This window comes from Argiope bruennichi, chromosome X1, assembly GCF_947563725.1.
Source record: "Argiope bruennichi chromosome X1, qqArgBrue1.1, whole genome shotgun sequence".
NCBI lineage: Eukaryota > Metazoa > Arthropoda > Arachnida > Araneae > Araneidae > Argiope > Argiope bruennichi.
In genome coordinates, this window is record NC_079162.1 from 80,643,776 (window position 1) to 80,669,823 (window position 26,048).

General features: G+C 29.1%; 1 protein-coding gene across 1 annotated transcript; it reads left to right on the plus strand.

Moving 5' to 3' along the window:
* The first annotated feature begins 959 nt into the window (after positions 1-959).
* Positions 960-24,259, plus strand: LOC129958797 (uncharacterized). Its single transcript, XM_056071474.1, has 2 exons — positions 960-1,340; positions 21,143-24,259. Exon 2 carries the CDS (start codon positions 21,248-21,250, stop codon positions 22,778-22,780), a length of 1,533 nt encoding a protein of 510 aa, XP_055927449.1. The 5' UTR covers positions 960-1,340; positions 21,143-21,247; the 3' UTR covers positions 22,781-24,259.
* Positions 24,260-26,048: the final 1,789 nt, after the last annotated feature.

Here is a 26,048-nt window from a genome sequence, read left to right on the forward strand (position 1 = left end):
TCTTAAATTTTTTTTTTCTCAAAACTATTTATTTAATTTATTTATTAGAGTGAACCATTTTCTGGAAAAGGTGAGTTAAAAATATATGTCATTTCTTTAAAATGTTTACTTTAGTCCTATATTCTACCAAATAGATGGCACCAGCAGTAAACAGAATACATGTAATCAAAGTCAATCATGTCACGAGCAATTAAAAATGATCTGTATGGAATAGTGCATCATCAAACACGAATATCGGTTACTCCCGTAAAGTGGAGCGGTGACTTCGCACTTTCCAGTGAAGCCTCGCATTTTCCGCTGAAATCACCGCTCCGATAAATTTCAGTGATATGCAATTCAATGATACGATACGATAATTCCAATAACTGGTCCGCTCACTTTTCAATCCAATCACAGATTTCTTTCGAGAGCTTCCATTGGACAGATCGTATCGATTGTTACTCTCTATCGTGATCAAAAACCTGTAATCGAAATATCACCAGTAAGATCGTATCAAGGATTTGAATCACACCTCTCTTTGAAAAGTATTGATCACTTGTATTTCTGACTTTTTGATATTGGTTACGTAATAACCGCTCTTAAAATATTCGTCATCCCTAGAAATCTGTGAATGGATTGAAAAGTGAACGGACCGGTTATTGGAATTATCGTATCATTGAATTGCATATCACTGAAATTTATCGGAGCGGTGACTTCACTGGAAAGTGTAAAGTCGCTCTCCACTTCACGGGGACAATAGAGGGACAACAGTAGAGAGACAACGATTGCGCGCAATAAAAAGCCTCGTGTGAACCCACCTTAACGATGACGAAAATCCTGCTTGACCGGTTGCCTGCGGGTATAAAAGGGAAACTGTCCGGTATTTTCCCGTGTGATAAGGCCTTTAATGATATCATTCAGTTAGGAAACAGAAAACAGTTTATTCCGAAATGACATGCCAAAAACAAGTATTTTTATTTTTTAGAATATGTCATTATTTATATAAATATTAATAAAAATTCTGTATGAAGATGAATAAGAGTGAAGAGCAACAAAAATAAACACTAACCGTTAACCAAATCGAAAATGTAAATTAATAGTAAATATCAATTTATTGTATCACGATTTACCGTGAACTATTAATAATAATAATGATTTCGCTAGATCGATATTTTTCGAAAACTGGCATTGAAAAATCGATTTTTCAAAATTATCGTTTTTGTTTCGATAAATTGAAATCGGCACTACTGGTGGGGCTGGGGATTCTTTTGACAGATTTTTCCGATGGAAGCGTTATCGATAAGTAATTGGAGCGTCTGTTCTTTTCTTCTGTCAAAGGTTTCCATGACACTGCATAATAAGTAAGTTTTGTTTGATTCCTTATTCTATTTTATCATTTTAAGCGTTTTCGTTGTTTTTTAACCAAATAGTAGTCTAATTATTAACTGTAGAAATATGTTTTTACATTGTGAAATTTTTATTTCACTTATGTATGTTTCGCTAACAAAGAAGCGCAAAATGGCTTCTTTGTTAGCGAAAGTTGACAAAATGTTTATTTGTACACTTCAATTTTGGAATATTATAGCAAAATAAAATAAAATAACTAAGTTAAAATTGTAGAAATATATTCTAGTGAGGTAAAATAATAATAAAATATCAACAAAAAAAAACAATCACATAAACTTTAGTTGATTAATGAATAAAACTTTATAAAAACTATACAAAAAGAGTATTTGTACACTTAGTGACAAATTTTAAACATAATTATAATTATTTTATAGAAATGTAATACTTTGTATGTATTCCATTGGCTTTTACAATTGCTTCAAGACGTCTTGGCACTGATCCTATTAACTTTTTGGTGGTTTCTTGATCTATTTCTTCCCAAGCTTGCATGAGTGCTTCTTTCAAACTATTTTTACTTGTAATATTTTTTTTTTTCGGACTTGAGCATCCAATAGTATCCACAAATTTTCAATTGGATTTATATCCGGGGATTGTGGTGGAGTTTCAAGGTGTCTTGGCACATTATAAAGCAACCATGTTTTAGTAACTATTGCAGTGTGTTTTGGATCATTATCTTGTTGGAATAAGAAAGTGTCACTGATACCCAATTTTCTAGCACTGCACTATCTAATAAGTTATGCCGCAACACATCAATGAAACCTAAATCTGTCATTTTTGTGTCAACAAAGTGTAATTTTCCAATACTGTCATGAGCTACACAGCTCCAAACCATCACATTTCCACCACCATGTTTCAGGGTCTGAAGTACATTTTTACTATCAAGGGCTGTTTTATTTTTTCGCTAGATTTTTCGGATACTAGGGGGTGAAAAAATTTCAAACTTACTCTCATCTGAAAAAATAACCTTTTACCAGAAGTCCATCGGTTTGTCTTTGTATTTCATAGCAAATTCTAGACGCTTCTTTCTATTTACTTCAGAGATCATTGTTTTTTTTTCTTGGAGTTCTGCCTTTTAAACCAGCACTATGTAACACATTTCTTAATGTTTGAGCAGTCACTCTAATGTTAGAAGATGCAAGAAGGTCATCTGCAATTTTCTGAGCAGAAATTTGTGGGTTTCTAATAGCTGCTTTAAGAATACTTCGTTTATTTCTTGAAGTTAATTTACTCGGGCTGCCTGGCCTGCGTTCATTTTCAACGTGTCCAGTATTTTTATATTTTCTTACAATGTAACCAATAGTTGTAAAGGGTAACTTAACCATCTTTTGAATTTCGTGATAAGATTTTCTACTTTTATTAAGGTTAACAGTATGAGTTCTCATGTCTAATGAGACTTCTTTTGATTTCGTGGCCATTTCTCAACTTTTCTCTGCGAGTGACTTTCACTGTTAAAAAAGATAACCTTCAATGTTTAAAAAATACAAACTATTCAAAAAATTAACTATAATGTGAAAAATTACATGAAATGATTGTAATACTTACCTGAGATATAGGTGTACAAATATACTTTTTGCAAGAAATTTTCCAAGTTTGTTAGATTTAGATTTTATTTTCAATTATTTCAAAATATTTTTTTCGTTTACTTACAAATAAACAACAAACTCACGCTCACACGTCACAATGAATAAAATAGCTGCTTATATGTTTCTAAAACTTAAAAAAAAAAGTGGTGTACAAATAATCATTTTGCCTACTGTATTTATTTTCTTTCAGAGAAGTTAATTACATTTATTGGTTACATAAAATTATGTTTAATATATATTATTTGTACAGAAAAGATTCATATATAGGATGAAGTTTAAAAGAAAGAGCAAATTTTAAGAAAAAGTCATATTTACCAAAGTAATAAATTTTTTTTATTATTATTATTTTTTAAAATGTAAGATGTAAAACCACTATGTTTAGTGAAATATGTGAGCGTTCAGATGAAGTTATATAGGTATGTAATTTGTTTTTTATTTTGGATTGCCAGTTACATTAATAAAATCATTTATTTCTTCTTTTGTAACATATGCGGTAGACAAATTAAATGGGGAATTTATCTGACATCCTCTAATAACAGATAATTTTTAAGATTTGTTACCTATTAAGGCAGTTTTCTGATTGCTTCTTTCTGCTTTGCTAGTAAGATTTTCACCTTCAAATAAAAGTACATGTACAATTTCGTTGCTTAAATTGCTAATGAGTAATTCTGCATTATCGCAAGTGAAGTTGACTGATTATTTTAGATATTTTAGTAAAATTTATTACAATTGTTTCAATTATATCAAAAAAATTATCTATATTTAATTATTGCTTAGCTAAAATATCACTCAAAGATATGTATTGTTCTAAATGTGATAGTTTTTGAGATGCTGTAGATAATTTTTTTAGGTACTATTATTTTGTTAAATTTAAATGCTGAATTTAATGTTCTAAATAACTTTAAACGTATGATTGCTTAAACATTTGTTATGTTGCTTAGATTTTGTAACCTATATTTGTTGGATCCTGAATCAAAATTTAAATTGTGGTTTAATGAGGAATAGCACCAGTGCTTTGAAACAACATACCTTATCTTCTACATTCAAAGAATTTAATTTCTGAAAATCGATACTTCATAAATTTGACTTGCAACAGCCTAAAAAATTCACTCTATGTTGCATGGAACCATGTCTTTGAAATCAGGGGAGCTTTAAAAAATGAAAATATCAAATGGTTTTGTATGGTTATGAAGTTGCTAATATTATCTGTGAGGTTAATATTTAATGATATTGACAAAAAGTTTTATTTATTTATTTATTATTTTACTGAAAAATATACACTGATAATTTGATGATTCTTTCATAAAAGATATGTTTTTAAAAGAAAAGTTTAAAAAATAATTTTATGATTTCATTGGAATTTATTTATTACATAAAAGTTATTTCAAAATTACTAAGTGGAATTATTTGCTGCATAAAAGTTGTTTCAAAATTATTAAGTGGATTTATTTACTACAAAAAGGTTGTTTCAAAATACTAATTGGAATTATTTACTATAAAACACCAATTAAATGTATTTATTACATAAAAGTTTCAAAACACTAAATTGTCATCATGATAGCTGTATTTATCCCCCTTAAGCTAGTAGTTCCAAATGCATTCTACAATTTTAAACTTGTTCACTTTTTAATTTAGCTCCAGCAATATGTTGTCTCTTGTTCTAATTGAGGAATTCAATAATAGATTTATGTCTCCCTAAATTAAATATTTTTAATCATGATTTGCATACTGTAGTGAAGTGTATTTATGCTTTATTTCATTATCTTTGATTGTAGGTGAGGGGGGGGGGACTACTTTTCAACATGTGACACGTTTCAACAGTTAAAATTTCTCTCATTTGTAAATGCTATATTGATTGATTGTCAATTAATCAGGTTCTAGAGTAGAATATTATCTAGCATTAGGCTTCTTTCCATTTTCCAACACATGTACTTTACTACTTTAAGAGCTGTGTATTGTAGTCTGCTAAATAAAAACTGAAATTTATTCTTAATATTGAATTGATCTTATTCTTTATTCAGTGAGATAAGATGCATTTGTTCATAAAATTAACTAAGAATTTCTGTATCTAAAAATACTATTAATAACTAGAAATTCCTCTTCTAAAAAGAGTAATGACGTCTTAAACTTCATTGTTGCATATGGAGTAGATTCAACAAACCTTTGGAGATAAGTTTGAACACTATTGAAATGCACTTTTGGAGGTTTGTAAAAAAACTCTGTAACCTGCTAAGAGAAAAATGAAGTTTGTTTTCATCACTGAATTTTTCTTATCTTATTTATTGGGGTAAGTTATATTTACTCGCCAAATTAGTTAAGAATATCTGTATCTGGCAACAAAAAATTCCTTTTCTAAATAGAGTTGTATTTCTCATTTAAACTTAATGATTATATGTGGAGAGGATTTTAATAAATCTATTCATGTATAATCTTTTCATTGCTGTTGAAATATAGTTCTCATATTAGGAGAGTATTAGTCCTTTAAGTTCCCTTCAAATCTGGGCAGATGGTTCAAGCTTGCATGAAGAAACACAATAAACTACATGTAATAGAAACAGTGTTTGCGAAGACCTTGCAGCCAAGACAAGATGGCATGTCTTTCAGAACAACTGCAGATTTATTCTGCTTTAAGTTTTAGGCTAAAAAAAGGTTAACTTTTGATCCAAATGATAATTCAAGCCTGGGTATTTTAAATTACTTTATCTTTCACGAATCTTCATGCAGTGAAAGAAGAAAAAAATTATTTACAAAACTCTCCTACAACTTTTCAAATTTGAAAAAAATATGGAATTTAAAAATGAAAACTCCGTATTAGTTATGATTTTATACTTGTAGAGTAGGGTGTATCACAGATTTTTTTTGAAGTTCGAATTTTTTTTGTCAAAAATGTAGATTTTCAATTTAAAACAATTTACTTTCTATTGATTTTTTATTACAAATATGTAAAGTTTAGAATGTTAATTAATAGCATGAAATTTTTTATTTTTGTGTTATATAAAGTTTAGGTATACCAGATTAGCAATAACATCAATTTTTCATAAAATGAAGATTATTGTTGATGGTTTCATTTGCTTCTGGTTTATTATTTAATAAAAAGAAATCTCTACCATATGAATACAAACTATTTTAAAATTGAACTTGCTTGACCTTTTTTATTTCTTTTTATTTTATAAAATTAAGAAGAATTTAAAAAAAAAAATGATTATACAAATGAATTATTCATAAAGAAATATCATAAGGCATAATGAAGATTACATAATGAAATAGAAAGCAAGTTAAAAAAGTGAAGAAAAAAAAATATCTCTTTCATGTAATTGTGATCTCCTATTATCTATATTGCTGCAATCATAGATCTCTATAAAAATGCTTTTTTTAAAAAATTTTCTTTTATGAGTTGGTCTTTTTCAGTCTGTAAACGTGGACGATATGCAGGTAAAGAATTCTACTTCTGTTTGGAGAATTCGTGATATGAAAAGTGGCAAAGTTTGGACCGGTGTATTTATATTACTAGAAATGCTCGATAATTATAAGATGAAAGCAAATGGGGGAGGGGACCAATTCAATTATTAATGTTCAGCTATTTAATGTCTTGGAAGTTTCTTAATGTTCATTCATTACTAAAAGTGATGATTTTGCTGCTGAGTTTCTTTCTGTTAAAAAGTCATTTTTAACAAATTACTTTACTTTGAGGGTGGTTTGAATTATACCAGATTGGTGGTGCAGCTACTTTGATAGTTGGATTTCCTTGCATTCTGATTTTTATAAAGTAAAAGGTGCTCCTATAAAAGGTGGAAAAAAAATTTGCATCTTTTTAAAACCAAATGAACATTTTTTTTAAAGTTTCAAATCGTCCTTTGTTTTAATACTATTTCTTTTATTTATACTGTAGGACAGCTTTTTGATTTTGTGAAAAATTTATAATGAATAATTGCATTCAGGTATAATTCATAGGACCATTTTGTATAACAGGAGCTTGTTTAAGAAGTGCTCTTTTGCAAGATTTAAATGTTATAATGCCAGAAAATCAGTTTGTGGTAAAAAATAAATTATTTTTCTTGAAAGGGTGTAAAATAATTAAAATATTAACTCAATTCATACATTAGAAATAATTACTCTATATTAATTGTCAAAAAGATGAAACAGGGAGTAAAGAAATTATAAACGATTAAGATAGCTAAGGAAGAAGAACGCTTAATTTTATTTGAAGAATAACTTTAAAAAGGCATAGTATCATCAATACTAAAATTTATGAAAGAATACAGCATTGGAGAAAAAAGTATTAAAGCTCTTGATTTGATAGCTCTACAAAAAATAATGGAGCCTTTAATGAATCATTTAATTAATTTAAAAATGCTTTAAAATCTTCAAAGCAGGCTGTGATTATTTGCTGAAACCTCTAATAGCCAGTTTCACTGTTCAATAATGCTTTAAAAAACTGTCATTATAAACAGCGGTCTTTTTATTTTATTTAATTAAATTTTCTGTTAGGAAAGTTATGGTTGGGATTGATTGTTTGACTTCTGGACCCACTTCCTTTAGTGAAACAGTAGAAAAACGTTTTAAGATATGCTATGTATTGAGTAAAAAACATATAGTAGTACAGTAATAAATAGATAAGCTGAACTTAGACCAGAAATATCTCTTGAAATATGTCATGCTGTACTAACAAGCAGTTGGTCTCCCAAGAGTTATCAAGCAGGAAACCTGAAAATATCTCCCTTGCAAGATGATTGAAAATAACAAATTTTATGTTTATACCTTTCACCACTTAATCTTACCTCAAAGTTAAAAAGTTTGCTAACTTTGTCATGAAAGTTTATACTTCTGTATGGCTTGCTATAAAATGCTGTCCAAAAATTATTTAAATATCACAATATTTATGATGGTGCAATGACTCAAGTACTTAGAATATGGTTTTAAGACTTTGTTCAATCAGCTTGGCGAAGGAAAGCTTTTTTTTTTTTTAATGGTAAAAGCTTTTTTTTGGCATGTTGTTTGACTCATGAATAACTAACTATTAAATGCCTGGCTAAAATGAAAAGGGATAAATTTCTCAACAAACAAGCAAACAAAAAAAAAGTAAAGTGTGTCTTTAATCCACCACAAATTAATTTCTTTCTAGAGAATTATATGGATCTTATTAACTGGAAGTCTGCAATAATAATGAAACCAAGAGTTAGAACTGGTAGTTGAAACAAACTTACAATATGAAGTTGTTAAAAATTCCTTTGCGCTCACAAACAATAGAAATAACCACAGAATAGATTACAGAACTTTTGAACTCATTTCATATTTCAAACTGTGAAATGGGTTCTTGGATCAAGCTTGCTGAACAAAAAAGTACCATCCTAAGTATAAAACAACACATCATTTCACAACTACAACAATTTAAAAATTAACATGAAAAAACAATTAATTTTCTATAAGGATAAATATATATTTTTGAATATTGAATAATATTTGTTATCTTTTTATAGTATATTTCTTTATAGTTTGAAATTTTTAAACATTTTTTTCTCTTACTCCAAAAATAAATTTACTTTCATAAAATAAAAAATTAAGATAGGTCTAGCAAACTCATTTTAATTTTGAAATACCTCTTTTATATAATTACAAGTAATTTGTAAATAAAACGTAGACTAGGAGTAAATGAAACCATCAGCGATAGATTTTGAGTGTGTGAAAAATTAGTTTACTACTAATCCAGTTGTCTAAATTTTATGTCACACAGATGTAAATCTTTTTCTATTAATTAACATTCAGAGTTTTACTTTTTGGTACTTGAAAACTAATTTGCTTTCAATTAAATTTCTAATTAGAAATCTAAAAAAAATTGAAAATCTATATTTTTGACAACAATAAATGGATTATTTTCAGCTTGTTCTATAAGACCTAATTATGTTTCAATTTGATTGAGAAAAATTTTGGTAAATATGTAACTATAATAGCAAGTTTTTATTGAATTCAAATTTTGAATTTAAAAAAAGTTTTTTTATGAGATACTCTGCTGTAGAGTTTACTGGAAAGAAGAATAAAGTCATTTTCATATAACAAATAGAAGACAAAAACAGAAAACAATTTCAGAGTGAAACTCATGCAGAAGAAGGGAGATTGTTGGAAATGTTCTTTACCTCAAATAAATATTTCTGTTGATAGGACTGACATTAAAAGGAGACTTTCTCAACCATACATAATTAGAGGACTTTTGGGGCTCTTTCTTTGCTCACATTTCATGTAATTTTCTTTATTAACGATAAAATATTGCAAAATCTTAATGGAAATCCCCCAACATCTTTATATTTGTAAATAAAGTTCACTAAAATAATTAAATTTTGTTAGCTCACTATAGATTTTCTTATTTCAATAACATTTAAATTCAGTTTAGTGAAATAAATTGTTACACATTCGTTGAAAGTTACCCCATCCCCTGTTAAGAACCTCATAGTTGGGCTGCATTTCAGCATGTTAAGGCTTCATTTGAAATGCATAATTTGATCTTTAAGTTTCAATCACGAATAGAATATAAACTGTCTAAGCTTCTGTTGTAACCAATGGTGCTGAATACTGAAATGAAAAGTTTTCTATGGAACAGAAATTGTATTAAAACATTTTGTCGCTCACCTCTCTTGTCAATTACAGATTCTGAAACTTGTGTTAAATAATTTATCCATGCATTTTAAAAGGGTTGTTCTAATAACTTCAGAGCTGTAAAGAAGCTATTACAAAGGAGAAGCTGAAGCTAAAATTAAATAATTTTTATTGCTAAAATATTTTATGCTTGTTTTTCATATCATAATATGCTTAATAGGTGACGAAAATTTCATGATTTTTAAAGCGAGAATTTTCTTTGTGACTTAATTCATTACTAAAGGAATCCACATGTAATAATAGATTTTCTCTGAAAATCCATCTTATCAACACAGTCTCGCCAGTTGAGAAGAAAACTTCATGTATGTCAAATATGCAGCAAAATATTTAGTGAGCTTAATAATTTAAAAAATCATCTCTTGGCACATACAAAAGATTGTTATATGTTTTTGAAAAAACAATATAAAGACAATTTCCTATCCACTACATCAGAAAACACATTTACTGAACCATATAAAAGAGAAACCATCATCTCTAAAGTGTATAGTAAAGATTTATCTGAACAGGGAAATTTAATTTATGTATATGTAGGAAAGAGAAACTATATATTTTTGTCACATGCATAAAACATTTTACACTGCATAGAATAATGCTAACGTTAGGTAATGCAAACAGTTTCTATTTTGACTTGGGACTCCATTACCAAAGTTCATGTGCACTAAGAATGAATAGGCATTATATAACTAAATTAATCATTCATAAATTTCTATCTCTATTTGCGACTTTAAAAATTCTTGCTGAAGCCACCATGTAATTCAAGTTATGCTCAAAGGAATTAATTGAAATAGAACACAATCAATATCCCACGCATGCCAGATGGTCAACATAGACTACTTGTTTCTAATAAATCGTATTTATTCTCACTTTTCATAATATAATTTACACTGCCTCAGTTTTGTTGTTTGACCCCAATGAACTTTGTAAAGTTCTTCGAAACACTGTTTAACACTTTATCTTTTGCATTCATAATTATTAGTTTTCGCTTGTTTCGAAGTTAGAAAAAATTATTGGCAATAAATTAAAACTTCTGTTTTTATTCGTAACTTCGTCAGTTATGTTTATTAAACTACTAGCCGCCTTTGGCGACCAGCCGGTTCACAAATCTTAATGCATGTTAAAATTTTAATAATTAAATATTTTATGGAACTCCTATTTTAATTGCTTCTTCCTTAAAATATTTTAAAACTTCAAATTTTAATAGTCATATAATTCACTCATAATATTATAAAGGCCTTCAGCCATAACGTAATATGTATCTCTCTGATTTTCTGTTAACTCCCGTAGAATTTATGGTTTAAATTAAAGTGGAAATGATTAAACTGCAATTAATATAATAATTTATTTTTTTTTAAATAAGAGTACTGAAAACAATTATTAGTTTTCACTTGTCTCGAAGTTAGAAAAAATTATTGGCAATAAACTAAAACTTCTGTTTTTATTCTTAACTTCGTCAGTTATGTTTATTAAACTATAATTTTTTTGCTTTTGTGGATCAATATCATGATCAGAACTAACTAGTTAGAATGGTATGCTAGTTTGGATCACTGATTGATCGAATTCACATGCCATTGATGAAGCTAAAATATTCAGTTGCTTCACGTGTATGTATATATTTTGAATTTTTAAAATTTAATTTAAATTCTAATTAATTTCCTAATTTTTATCTTAAAATATCCCATGTTAACTTTATTCTAAAATGTTCTTTTAGTTCCAATCCAATTCCCACTTTTTATTTATTTATTTCTAAAATGTGCACTAGAGGTTTTTGCATTTTCTTTATCTCCGATCGAAGGGATCAAAATCCCTAAAATCCATACATACCTTTCAGACATACCTAAGATTTCTTTGTCTAAGTCGACTTGTGGCAAAGAAATCCCATTCTAAATCTCGTAGTAAAATCAATGAAGGGGAAAAAAATCTTTCACTTTGCTCTTATATCTCGATATAAACAGGTGTCATTTTATCTTCGCTTCGCTTCTTCAACTGTACGTATTATGGCTTCTGCGGCGCAATAAATAGAAGTTAAATTTTCAAAAGTTAATTTTTTTATTATTATTATTATTTTGCTATTTATCTGCAAAATTATATATATAATATACATTCTAGCCTGGAGTCAGTATTATTGATTGTGTAAATTTTTTTTATTATTCATAATCGTTGAACTTATTAAAATTAGAGAATTGATGTAAAATTCAGAATCTCAAATTAACCTCGCGATATACAAATCAGTGAAATTGGAGATTGCAGTTAATATCCCCAAAAATTTCAACAGCAAAGTCTAACAATCAGAATGTAAAATCACAACAATTATGATTAAATCTTATTCAGAATACTAATAAAATTTGACTTAATAATGCATCAAAGTCATCACAGTATTGAATATTTAAAAATTTACAAAACTTTAAAATGTTTATTATAGAACTTTTAAAAATTTTACCTTTTACTTTATAAAAATCAGAATGCAAGGAAATCCAACTGTCAAAGTAGCTGCACCACCAATCTGGTATAATTCAAACCACCCTCAAAATAAAGTAATTTGTTAAAAATGACTTTTTAACAGAAAGAAACTCAGCAGCAAAATCATCACTTTTAGTAATGAATGAACATTAAGAAACTTCCAAGACATTAAATAGCTGAACATTAATAATTGAATTGGTCCCCTCCCCCATTTGCTTTCATCTTATAATTATCGAGCATTTCTAGTAATATAAATACACCGGTCCAAACTTTGCCACTTTTCATATCACGAATTCTCCAAACAGAAGTAGAATTCTTTACCTGCATATCGTCCACGTTTACAGACTGAAAAAGACCAACTCATAAAAGAAAATTTTTTAAAAAAAGCATTTTTATAGAGATCTATGATTGCAGCAATATAGAAATGCTGAAATTATTACTTTAAAATTTGATTAATCTGTTTACATGGTTATGCAAAGCTCTACAGCTATCAGTTCAAAAGGATTAAAAATAAAATAGAACATTTAAAACTGGTTGTCCTTATATTTACCAGAGGGAAATTGGCATCAACATGTTATTTTGACTTTAGTATTAACGCTGGAAAATTTAGATGATATATTTATAAATATAGCAAACGGCAAATATTTAAAGATTTGTCAATTTTACATACAGTGGCTCCCAAAAGTGTTCGTACACTAAAGAAATTTGCAGAAATTGTGTTCTATACTTCTTAATAAAGCATTTTATTAGTTGGTTTTTTTAAATTAGCATCTTTAAATAGTTCTTAATAAAACTGAACAAATATTTTTTATAAAAAATCAAGTAGTATTGTTCTAAAAAATAAATAAATAAAAAGTGTCACAAAATTAGAAAACAAAAGTCTTCGTACATCCAAACATTATTTATTTAAATTCATCATAAAAATATCTTTTGCGGCTTATTTTTCTTCTAATTGAAAAATACACTAAAATCGTTTGATTTCAGTATTTAATATCACAATTATTTATTCTATTTACTTTATTCTTAGATATGACGCGCATTCGTAAAGAAATGAGTTTAGACGTACGAAAATTAATTATATTTCATTTTAAAGCTGGAAAATCAATTAGAGGCATTGCAACTATAACTAATCTACCTCATTCAACGGTGCAAAGCATAATAAAACGTTACAGGGAGGGAAAAAGGATTGCAAACAAGCCTCGTAATGGTCGCCCTCAAATTCTGTCTGCTAGAAGTCAAAGAAATATTGTGAGTTAATTTCTAAAAAATCCACGTCTGAGTGCAATAAAGTTTACTTCACAATATAATGAATCAAATGGAACTTCTATTTCCTGTGAAACTATTCGTAGAATTCTTCGGAATGCTGGTATACATGGCCGCTCTGCACGAAGAAAATTCTTTGTAAGTCAGAAGAACAGAATTGCTAGGCTTAAATTTGCCAAATCTATGATAAATCAGCCAGAGAGCTATTGGAATCGTGTCTTATTTGCAGATGAAAGTAAGTTTAACATCTTTGGGTCGGATGGGAGAATCATTGTATGGAGAGAAAAGAAAAAACGAAGAACTTAATCCCAAGAATTTAGTTGGAACAGTAAAACATGGCGGTGGAGGTGTCATGGTTTGGGGCTGTATGTCAGCGGCTGGAGTAGGCAATTTAGTATTCACTGATGGTATAATGGATCATAGAGTTTATATAAATATTCTCAATAATAATTTAAAAGTGTCAGCACAAAAATTGGGCATTTTAAACAACTTTGTGTATTACCAAGACAACGATCCTAAGCACACGGCCATGAATGTTCGTCTTTTTTGCCTGTATCATTACCCTCAAATCCTTAAATCACCAGCTCAATCACTGGATTTAAACCCTGTAGAACATATTTGGAAAGAATTAGATGTGCGAATAAGAAGTCACGACATTAAATCGAAAATTCAACTGAAAGCAGTAATGATCGAAGAATGGAACAAGATCGGTGCAGAAGTAACCGACCGTTTAGTTAAATCTATGCCCAAACGTTTAAAAGCTGTTGGTGTACGAACACTTTTGGGAGCCACTGTAAGCTGGCAAAGCCTTCGCTTGCAAAATTTTGAATACTATAATTGAAAAGCGTAACATTTCATTTCAATTTAAGTTTATTATTGTTCTTTTTAGCAGTCTATTCTGCTCTGGTTACTGAATTCATAACTAATTTTTCTAAAATAATCGCTTTAAAAAAAACTCATGAATTAATTGAAAAATATTTAATGTATATCGAATACATGATTAATGGGTAAATATTTCCCTGGTTTCTTCCAAAACCATAATCATTGTTTTAATGACCGTGTAAAAAAAAGTAAAATCCTGTTATTTCTGGCAATCAAAATTGTTATAACATATCTCACCACAGAAAACTTCTTCGAAATCCAACTCAAAGTAAATTTCTGAATCTTATTATAAATTTCACGACAGTGAAATAGATTGAATGCTGTTTTGTTTTTTTAATTTCATTATGAATATTTATTAATAGTTTATATCTGCTGAACTTTCTTTGAAATAGTAAAAAGAAATAATGGTTTTATAAATAAATATTAAATACAGCAAAGCGTAATATAATAAAATAAGAATTTTGCTCACCTCTTTCAAAGCAGGTTTAGTTCTAACTGTACAAGTTGCAGTATTTTTCAACGTCTGGCAACTACTTCGATTGAAGAAGGAAAAAAAATTGTCTTTGTTCTTACCCATTGTCTTGAAATGTTGGTAACAGTTGGTGATATTTGGCCAATGGGAGTTGAAGGGACATAGCGATATAAAGACAACTGCATTTTCCTCGAAAATGAATTTATGAAGGTCAGTCTCCCCTCTCTTTCTCTGTGTCTCAACTTACTTTAATACCCTTTTTCACAGATGTGACGGCATCATCAAATTACCAGACTCTTCGAACTGATTCCATGGCAGAAAGAAGAAATTGCCTCAGTGGCTTATAAATCCTTATGAAAATAACTATCAAGAATTTATTAAAGAAATACGCACATTTTATTTGTGATGAACTAACTTCTGGGATAACAGACCAGAAAAGTTGGAGCTATATAAATATATATATAATCCAAAAAGGCATCGGATTTTGACACAAAATGATAAAAAAAAAAAAAAAAAAAAAATGTAATTCTATAAAATATTTAACCTTCCTTTTGAAAGATAAGATTTTTATGAAGTGTTTAATGTGCTTTCAAAATATTTAATGTTAAAAAAATGTGTTATTTTTCATAACATAAAAAAAAAAAAAGAATGACACGTTTTTTTTGGGGGGGTTGGTTTTTTTCCCCTCCCATATTTCCATGCGTATTTTTTGTTTGTTTAAGGAATGAACTGTTCGTGTTAAGTTATATAACATTTATTAAATTCGCGGAAATAATTTAAACATTGTAACTGCTAACATGTTATGCATAACATGTATTGATTTATAAAGAATATCTATATTTAAAGAAACTAATAATTCAAAATTTCTGGAATTAAGATTTTCTATTGTTTAAAGGTTGAACTTAAATGCTGCTCTTTTTTTTCTGAATTTTAAATATTATTTGCAGAAATTAAAGAAGAAAAATTCATGAATTAATTGGTGAGAACAAAGGAAACTGGTGTATTAAAAAAAAAGCTCAAGAGAGAAAAGTTACAATGAGCGGCTTTTAAGTCTCAAGAATTCGGCTTTAATAAATTTTAGTATCCCCATAAATGGGTTCACTTTCATAAAAATTCAACCATTTATCTTAAAGTAATTCTTTTCCTGTAGAATAATAAATACATTCCATGAGATTGTTGTACCAAAATAATAAGATTTTCGTAATATTTTTTTTTGTATTATAAATTTTTATGAAAGCTTTCATGCTAAATGTATTTTTTAATATATTTATTTATGTTGGAAATAATCCTAAGAATCCATGAAATAAGTTCTAAGAATAATATGTTTGGAGATTTCCTGTTTTTGCTTGGGCCTCATACTGGGAGATTTAAATAATTTTATTATGGAATTAAAAAAAGAATTCATGTTTGTTTTTTTCATTCATTTAAAAATATTAAATTAACACGAAAATAAGTGGATTGTTAACACCAACATTGAAATTATCATTTCATTTTTTAACTATTATTCATTATATTTTGTAATAAATTATGCTCAATTTAAAAAAAAATATGATATGCAAAAAATTATTGAATAGATTCTCTTTAAATCAATCAAAAATAGAAATTAATAAATATTTATTATAACTGAGAAAAATTGCATTTTTAATTTTTAAAAGCTGCATTTGTTTGTCTCCAGACTTTAAAAGATGCCCAGTAGCTGGTTATCTTCAAAAATTAAGCAAAAAAAAAAAAAAAAAAAGAGAAAGAAAGAAAAAGAAGAAAAAAAAGTGTTAATATCTTGTGAGTGGATAATGGCAGGAAAACGTAAATATGCAAAGTGTTTAAACAATGACATCCCCTCGGCATAAGGTCAAGGGCTATCAATGTCACACCCTTTTCTCCGTGAAGGGAGAAAAGAATGTGACATTGACAATTCTTTTTTTTTTTTTTTTTTTTTTTTTTCCTTTACTTTGATAGCTGAGAATCGTTGACTTTTGAGTCATCGAACGAAAACGAAACGGATTTCACTGATCTGCAAACTAATCTAAGAAAAATATTCTGAAATTTGAGCGAAAGTTGATTTGAATTTAAATGTGTTAGAGTACAATATCCTTATAAATCAAAATAAGTTGCCTGTTTGGTCCATAAAATAGCATTTGGATCATCATCTCGGTACGCCATATCTTACTTGGTTAATAATAATATTCGAATCATATTGTAACTTATTTAGAAAAGTGGTTTTGATATATTGGTATAAAAATTTTCGAATGCCACAACGTTTGAAATTATTTATTGGCATTGGATTTTTTTTATTTTTTATTGTCGTTTTATTTTGCGCTTCTGTTCATGCTTATTTCAACCTACGTTCGCTTAACTCTTCGATTTCTTTCATCCTTACCTTTTGTTTTAGAAAGAAAAGGAAAAAAAATATTTTCGAATTAGCCTACAGTGAAAAAAAAAAAAAAAAAAAAAAAAAAACGTTAATTCAGTGCGATGTAGATTTTGAGGCCCTTCCTCTCTGGGTTCCAATGGAATAGATACAGCTCTACCTATAACATTGATTCGTTTTGAAATTTTTTTACAATCAATTGAATATGTTTAATGCATATTTGTCAGCAAGTATTCATAGATGAATTTCGGACATTATTTGTTATCGTTTAATTGTAGGAACACTTTGAAAAGAATTTCTTTTTATAGTAGTAAGTACTTTTTAAGTAGCGAAGAAAGGAAAAAAATAAGATAAAAGAAAATATCCGTTAAATTAATGCAAAACATAAAAAGGAGAAGTGTTATCAGCAATATTTCTAATGTTTGAATAAGTTTGAATTTTTTGTTCAACTTGAATCGAAGCCATCGGCAGTATTACAATTTTTGCATTGAAACAAGTCAAAAGATATCATAGAAGTTCAATTGATCGTGGAAGTCGATTCGTTTGCCATTTCTATATATGGAACAAGAACACCTAAGTGACATCATTACGAAAAAAAAAATGTTTGAAGAATTTTGCTGTAAAAAAAATCAAGTATTTTGTAATAAAAAACCTGATATATTTTCAAAAATTTTAATAATTGATAACAAATTATAGTTGTTTCCTTACGAGGCATTGTGTTTCATTTCTGTAAATTTTATTGTGTTAAGTCATTTTCAACAAATATGGAGGAGTACTTCAAAGCTGAAAAGTAATCATTTTATGGTTCAGAATTAATTAATTATGTATGTAGATCGAAACTGTAGACTACAGGTTATTTATATATTTATACTTTTAACTTCATCTATTTTCAAATTAATTCAATAAAATGCCTATTATTTGGCTACAATTTTAAAGGAAATTGTATCATCCTTCATGTTGTCATTAATCTTTGATTAATTAAGGGCAAAACTCAAGATAATAGAAAAATTTCATGCATTTTAATGTTGTATATAAATAAATCTTTTATATTAAAAATATTATATTTATTAGAAGATGCGCCCTTCTAGACGGACTGCTATCTTGTTGAGAATATCTTGGATTAAATGGCATTTTACTTTGTTTTGCTTTCTGTCGTCTAAATCTGTGACTTGACTTAAGCAAATTTTGGTTTTTGGCAGGGCTGTACAAAAGCTATTTGAATTCCCCCATATATTTGCACTTTAAAATATGCATGTGTTAAAGTTCATATGATTAATTGGGTATTAATAATAATAACCGATAAAAGTGATTAACCATTAATAGTTAATCATGATAAATATGAACTAGGATTATTATTAATAACCAGAAGATGTGCCCTTATAGACAGGCTATTATCCTGTTAAAAATATCTCAGATTTGATTAAATGTCATTTGGCTTTGTCTCGTCTTTCGTTTAGTTTTCTCTCTTGCTATCTTGTTCACCTTTGTTTTTTTTTAGTGGGATCTTCTCTATGCATGAGTTCACGAACATTCAAATTTAAACTAATCACTAAAACCGAATTGAAACAAATAGCGATCCACTAACAGAAAAAAAATGCATTGCCAAATACGAAATTAAAACGCCGAAGGAAATATTATCAATAACTGATCTTGAAGTGAGAATATAATGAAGCAACATCAAATTGCAGGCTCAGGTCATTGGAATGGAAATAGAATGGGAAGTCCCGTAACTAAGTTTTATTTATGCGTAACTTTCTTCGAACATAGACATATCAGTCAATTTATGTATTTAAAGAAACTGCTGATTCTCTTGACATCAAAACAAAAGCTAGATTTGCGTTTTTTATAATGAAGCAGACCAAATTGGCGTGAAATATTTTTAATGGAAATATTTATTAAAGTTCATAGGAATATAGGACTACAGCGGAAGCAAATTCTAAGAATTTACAAAATATCTTTATTGCTGACTAAAGTGAAATTTTGAGTCATTGCCTAGGCTTCGTATTAAAAGAAATAATAAATACGTATGCCGAAGGAAAGCAAACCAATTAAAGAATGAATGAAAAGAAGAAATACCAGATATATCTTAAGTACATGTTCGACCTTATATCAACGGGTGAAATACTTAGGGCATAAATTCTGACGTTGTGCACGAAATGCGCGTAAGGAGGGGGGGAAAAAAATTGCGTGATGTTGTACTTTGATTTCCGAAAATTTTTCGCCCAATGCTACAGATTGGCAAGTGTGGGCAAATTTTTAAACTGATAATTAAAAATGCGTTTAATAATCATTTAGGGCATGTTGCTGATATTAATTATATTTTTCGAATGTTAATATTAAATATTTTTGCTTTCTCACAGTAGACGTTCACATTAACATAGCTTTCAACAGAAATGTCTGATATAAAATAACTATAATTTTTATTGTAAAAATTGGCTTTTTAAATATACTTTAAATTTTGCTGAAATATGAGAAAGATTTTAAAGAAGGTTTTGTGACAATTAGTAAAATAATTGTTACCTCATTAATAAAAAAATGAAAATAATTTCAGCACAAAAAATGCTGGGTATACCAGCCAGTGATGTTTATTATTATTATTATTTTATTTCATTTAAAAAAAATTAAAAGAATAGTTAAATACCCCAGCTGCCAATAAATGATGACAAGCAGTGAAATATATAATAAAAGTAAAATTATTATTGAACACTTCCCTCCAAAAAATTAAGAATAAGACTAAAAATTTAAGGACAGAGGATTCAAAACTGTATATATTTTTGATCATGAATTTTCACTTATTGTGGAGTATCAAAAGTTTTGTCATTTTATTCACAAATTAAAGAGAAGATTTAACTGTACTATCTTTCAGACAGCTGTAAAGTGGGTTTGTATTGCTAGTTTTCAATTATCTGTTAAATAATTTATATATATATATAAAAAGAAGTAATGTATGATACAAATATTATCTATCTTCCTCAGAACAACGCACTAAATAATATAAGAAATAGACAGAAATGTAATATTAATTATTTAAGCAATAATATTGTACTATACTCAAAGGATAGAAACTCGTGTATCTCCAAATTTCATTTAAATTGTAGGTGCAAGATTTATGCCCAGTGTTATGGTTGTTTTCATCTAATACCTTCTTTCTTCAGAATTTACTACGAGTTTACCATGTTTTACAATGTGCAGTAGATTTTTATTTGCCGTCAGGATGAATGTCATTTAGCTACAGAATTTCATATGTCTTACTTGGAGAAGATTATCCATCACGTAGATAAAGCAAATATTTTTCAGTCTTAAGATTATATTTATTCGTAATTGCATATAATTCAGAAGCGCTTTCCCAAGATTTATCTTTCTTGCATGCGATAAAATATATGAGTATTTGAGGAGCGACATCGTCACAAGTCTGCAATTTTGGCGCTTCTATTGGTCTATCTTCATGTCGTTCAAACATAATACTATTAATGCACAAGAGGTAGCACGGAGAATAATTTTGTAAGCAGGAAATATGTCGGTGTCTTAAGTTCCACGTTGCATAAAGGTTTTCATCGTACAAAGAGTTCAACGCATGAGAGGAGCATTATCTTGTGTTTATTCATATTCCGGGCGTTAAAAATTTACGACTAAAACAGGTACATATTGAATAACCTTCGTTTTTTATTTTTATTTATTTTATTTTATTTATTTATTTATTTTGTTTTTGTTTCTTTGTCCCCCCCCCCAAAAAAAAATGTGGATTTTCAGGGCACTGGCATATTATCGTCGGGTAGATTGCCGGACGAACTGACTTTTCTATTTATCAATTTTTCAAACATTTTAAATTGCTTTCACAAAGTGAAAAATGAGTAATATGTTACCTTCTTTAACTGCAATGAGAGTGTCATAAAGAAAAACAGCAAGGGAAAAAAAAGATCGGAGACGGTGAGAAAGGATTAATTTTTATAGTTTGATGCCATTTCTTTCATAGTCGTATCTAACGGGTTTTTCCTACACACATAATTATTATGTAATTTAGCTCTATATTAAATATATATTTCAATGGAAAAATATCGATAATAGTATTTGTTTTCTTTACAGGTAAAAAGTACAAATTGAGAAGTGTGCTGAATTTCTACAACGGAGTACTTTCAGGTAAAGGCAGATATCTCGAATAATTGAATAATTATTTGGCCATTGACGATAATGGAGACGCCGCCAAATTTGGCTGTGCGGCCGCATTTGTCTGAGCCTGTAGATTTGGATGTGGAATATCCACTCCAAGAACTGTCTCTCAGGAAATTACTTGTTATTTTATGGACTCAAGATGATGTTATATCAGCAATTCAAAAATTCCAGTGCACCTCTTCTCCTCTAGATAGGATGATGATAATATGGAGAAACACAGTTGAAATTGAAGTTCAGCGTAAAATTCTGAATATTGGGCTTCCTTCAAGACTGGAGAAGAAGATGAAGGCCTTAGTTAAACCCATGGGATGTGACATTCTCAAATGGAAATTATTCCACGAACATTATTTTTCCCATGCAAATGGGTATATGGGTTTGCATTTCTTAAAGCAACTACAATGGACAAAAGCAGGCGCTATTGATTACGGCAAAACTGCCGAGAAACTGATACGCCTCGAAATGTTAGATATTGTAGAAAGATATAAAATCGCTTGTTTTTATTGCTTGTCTGATGATATTCCTCTTCTTTGGGAAGCACTCCCTGAAAATACTAAGTCCACCTTTACTAACGAAGATATTAGCAGCATCGCGGATGCGAAGTTGGAGTATTATTGGCCTTACGTCCTGAGAAATGAGGAAGATGATCTGATTCTTAAAAGAATATCAGAGGATGAGACTCCCTTATACATGTGGGCTTTTCAAACTTTTACTTGTTTGGGGAACAAACCAGCAGTTGAATATTTTTATCAGAAGCTTCCTAAAGGTAGGGAAGATGCTTGTTTATTTAGAGCAATGAAGGCTATAATAGAGAGCCAAGAATGGTTTATAACTCCGGAATGGAGTGTAACATACCCTCAGGGAAGACTTAGTGACGTTCTTTGTTATATATTTCCTCTGATGAGGATTGAAACTCAGTGGCATGTTTTAGAGCACTATACTCGCGGCGTTTTAAGTTGCTTTCTCGAGTGGCCATGTCATGACCTTTTTTTGAAACTCGCAGATACTATTTGGGAGAAATTTCCTTCTGAAGAAATGTATCGCCATCTGCTTAATACTATCAGTAATCCTGGCTATTATCAGTATTTTCCAGATCTGTTTCAGAGCTTTTTTATCAAGACTCCTGCCAAGTTTAAAAAACATTTTATAGATTACGAAATGTGTTATCTTCAGTATTTTCAAGAGTTTTACAATAATGGAGATGCCGAATCTATTGAAGTTGTATTTAAAAATACAGAGTATCACGACAAATTGAGACTTATCGCTTCACGTAAGTTTTTTAATCTTTTCTTTAATCCTTCAAGGAGTGACAGGTGGCATTTGGCTGAATTATGCCTTATAGAGTCTGCTTATTCCGAAGAAGACAGAGAAAAAATGAAGAAGGTAATTGAGGGAGTCCTCGTTGGCGACGGAACCACCACATTTCAGAACAGGAAAAATGCACTTCGTCAGGCTTTCCTGTTCTTTTTTGATGTCCGTAAGGGACGTGTTGTTATCAAGCGAAGATCTCCAGATAAAGAACGGAGAGTAGCTAAAAAAATGAAAAAAGAATAATGAGGGGCAAAAAAAGGTTCTACCAAAAAATGCACATTGCCAGTGTTATAACAAAATGTCGTTTCGTAGATACGAACTCCTCTTGCATCCTTTCTTAGTAAAACAACACATTTAAATTCTGGAATTGGTCGTCGAACCAAAATTTCTCTTGGTGTTTTCTATTTAGTTCCCCAAAGTATCTACAAGCGGCAATCTCAAGGCTTAAATATCATAGTTTAATTTTGAAGAGACATTCTGAAATGATTCATTTATTCGGAAATTAATCATTCAATTAAAGAAATCTGGCGATATTAATAATGCATCATTCCTGATTGATTTGATCAGCCCCCCCCCCCCCACCGGTCCGAATACTGAAGCATTTTACATTCCATAAAAAGAATTTCTTCAATGTGACTACAATCGAGGCACCGGATGTTTTTTGTGTCATCTCACCAGCGCGTTTCCTATTCTATACCGAATTGTCAGAGTATCGTGTGACAGCCAATCTTCGAAATTAATAAATGTTCCCATTTTACAAACATCATATAGTAAGGTGTTACCAAAGAACAGTTTTTTATGGATAAAAATTGTTCATATCCTATTTCCAGTTGGACTGGCTCCTTTGCTGTTCTCTTTAGAAAAATGGTACAAATTGTTGTAGGCCGTTTGTTTTGTGTCTTGGAGATAATTCATCAATTAATTAAGTAAATACCCTTTTGTGTCGTTTGTAGAATCCTCTAGAAATGATATACTTTTAATGGCCCGACTCCTCTGCTGTAAACAGTACCTTGTAATTTGTAACTTGTGTTGTGTGAATAAACTATTAAATGTTTTAATTTTATTTAGTTCCTTTTTTAAGAACATATTAAAGCATATAATGAAAACAATTTTTTATGGATAAAAGTTGTTCATATCTTATTTCCAGTTGGACTGATTCCTTTGCTGTTCTCTTTTGAAAAATGATACAAATTGTTGTAGGTTGTTTGTTTTGTGTCTTGGGATAATTCATCAATTAAGTAAATACCATTTTGTGTCGTTAGTAGAATCCCCTAGAAATGATATACTTTTAGTGTCCTGACTCTTCTTCTGTAAACAGTACCTTGTAATTTGTAACTTGTATTCTTGTTGTGTGAATAAACTATTAAATGTCTTAAATTTTATCTAGTTTCTTTTTTAAGAATATATTAAAGCATATGATGAAAACAATTTTTTATGGATAAAAGTTGTTCATATCTTATTTCCAGTTGGACTGATTCCTTTGCTGTTCTCTTTTGAAAAATGATACAAATTGTTGTAGGCTGTTCGTTTTGTGTCTTGTGATAATTCATCAATTAATTAAATACCATTTTGTGTCGTTAGTAGAATCCCCTAGAAATGATATACTTTTAATGGCCTGACTCTTCTTCTGTAAACACTCTCTTGTACTTGTATTCTTGTTGTATGCATAAACAAATGTAATTTGTATTTCTTGTTGTGTGAATAAACAAATAAATGTCTTAATTTTTTTTTAAAGAATATGATGAAAACAATTTTGAATAACAATTATACATGAAGATCTTATCCATATTTTTATTGCATTATCTGCAATAATAAAAATTTGTCTAGCAGTATGTGATTTGCTGATTTCCAATAATCTTATTTAATGAAGTAATCAGGAAAAAAAATCTTTAGCAAAGATAATTTGCAAGGTTTAAATATTAAAGTGAAAACTGTAAAAATTCGTGGATCGAATGTTAAAATACGTTGCAAGATATTTTTTACTCACGGTAGCCTGCAGATAATCATTAAGAAATTTAGTCTGTATAAGATTCATTTTAATGTCACATGCTTCTGTAAAAAAAAAAAAAAAAAAAACTAAAGTATGTTAAGATTAAATTATATTTGTTTTGTAAATAAATTTTTTGAAGAGATATCTTATAGTAATGTTGAAATAAAAGCTGTAGATAATTTAATATCATTAATGGATTGTAATTAAATTCATAAATGTGTTTTATGAATATTGACAAAATATTAAAATTTTTATGTATGTTTTAGTCAAAGATGGGTGAAAGGCATTTTTTTTTTAATTAGGTAACTGAAATTAGTGTATGGCAGTTAATTTAGGAAATGGTATATAAAAAGCATTTTAATAACTACATTTAAATTTTTTTCTAAATTTTTCTTCGGGAGACATTTTTTCTAATTATGTATAATGTTACTGGGAAAAGGGTTTGTCATTTTACTGTGCTTTTTTTTATTATTTTGCTTCTGATTTTAATTAAATCACATCGTTAGTCATAGATATATCATTGAATATGGATTAATTAATATGGAGTACATGTGCTGTAATTTGTTTTGAAAACAAAATTAAATAAATGCAAATTGCTGTTATTGCAAAGACAAATATTCAGTTTCATAAATTTCACTTTAATATTCAGATATAAAATGAAAATAAATTGCCTTTTTGTTTCTTTTCATTTTCTGGAAATAATTATTGCTATGTGTAAAAAAGAACATTTTCTTGTAAGAACTTCTGTTAGCGATATTAGAAAAATTAATCAATTATTTAATGTGCATTTACAACATAGAATGCTTTTAATACATATGTTTTCTGACTTAATATTTCTTCTTTAAGTATAACAAATTAACTATCATTCCTATTCATTTTCTTAAAAAAATTAATATCTCATACTTTTCAGTATTTCAAATTTGCTGCTGTAGACTATTGTTTTCTTGATAGTTATCCAAAATTATATGCTTATGTCACACAGGAAGATGCGCACCTTTCTGCTAGAGTTTTATTCTTAAATGAAGCCTTCTTTACGAGAGAAGGTGTCTTCAAGACGCACATTGCGAATATTTGGTCATTCGAAAATCCCCACATCACTATCTCGTCGAATGTACAAGTTTGATATTAACATCTGGGCAGAGTCATCTATGGGGACCGTATCTTCTGCCCGAACAAAAGCAGAAAGTATCTTGTTTTCTTCCAGCACGTTCTGCAGGTTTATTGCAGGGAACACCGACAATTGCACATCAGAACATTTGGTTAATGCATGATGTTACATCAGCAGATTTTAGTTGCATTCGTGAAATCTGACTTGTTTGCAAATGAAGTTTAACGACCATCAGTTCTGCAATGCTCATTAATAAATACTTGCTAGCTGCTTTTATTTTTCTCGAACGCATGAAAAATTTACATACGAGAAGGCTTCTTCTCGATTCTCCTAATCCTCACATTCATAGGGCCATTCTCTTCGCCAGATTCATTGTCATTTCAACGTCTGTTTTTGCGATTTTCTCTGAATAA

Coding starts and splice junctions, on each gene's coding strand:
- LOC129958797 (XM_056071474.1), top strand. CDS start 21,248: ATGGAGACGCCGCCAAATTTGGCTGTGCGGCCGCATTTGTCTGAGCCT.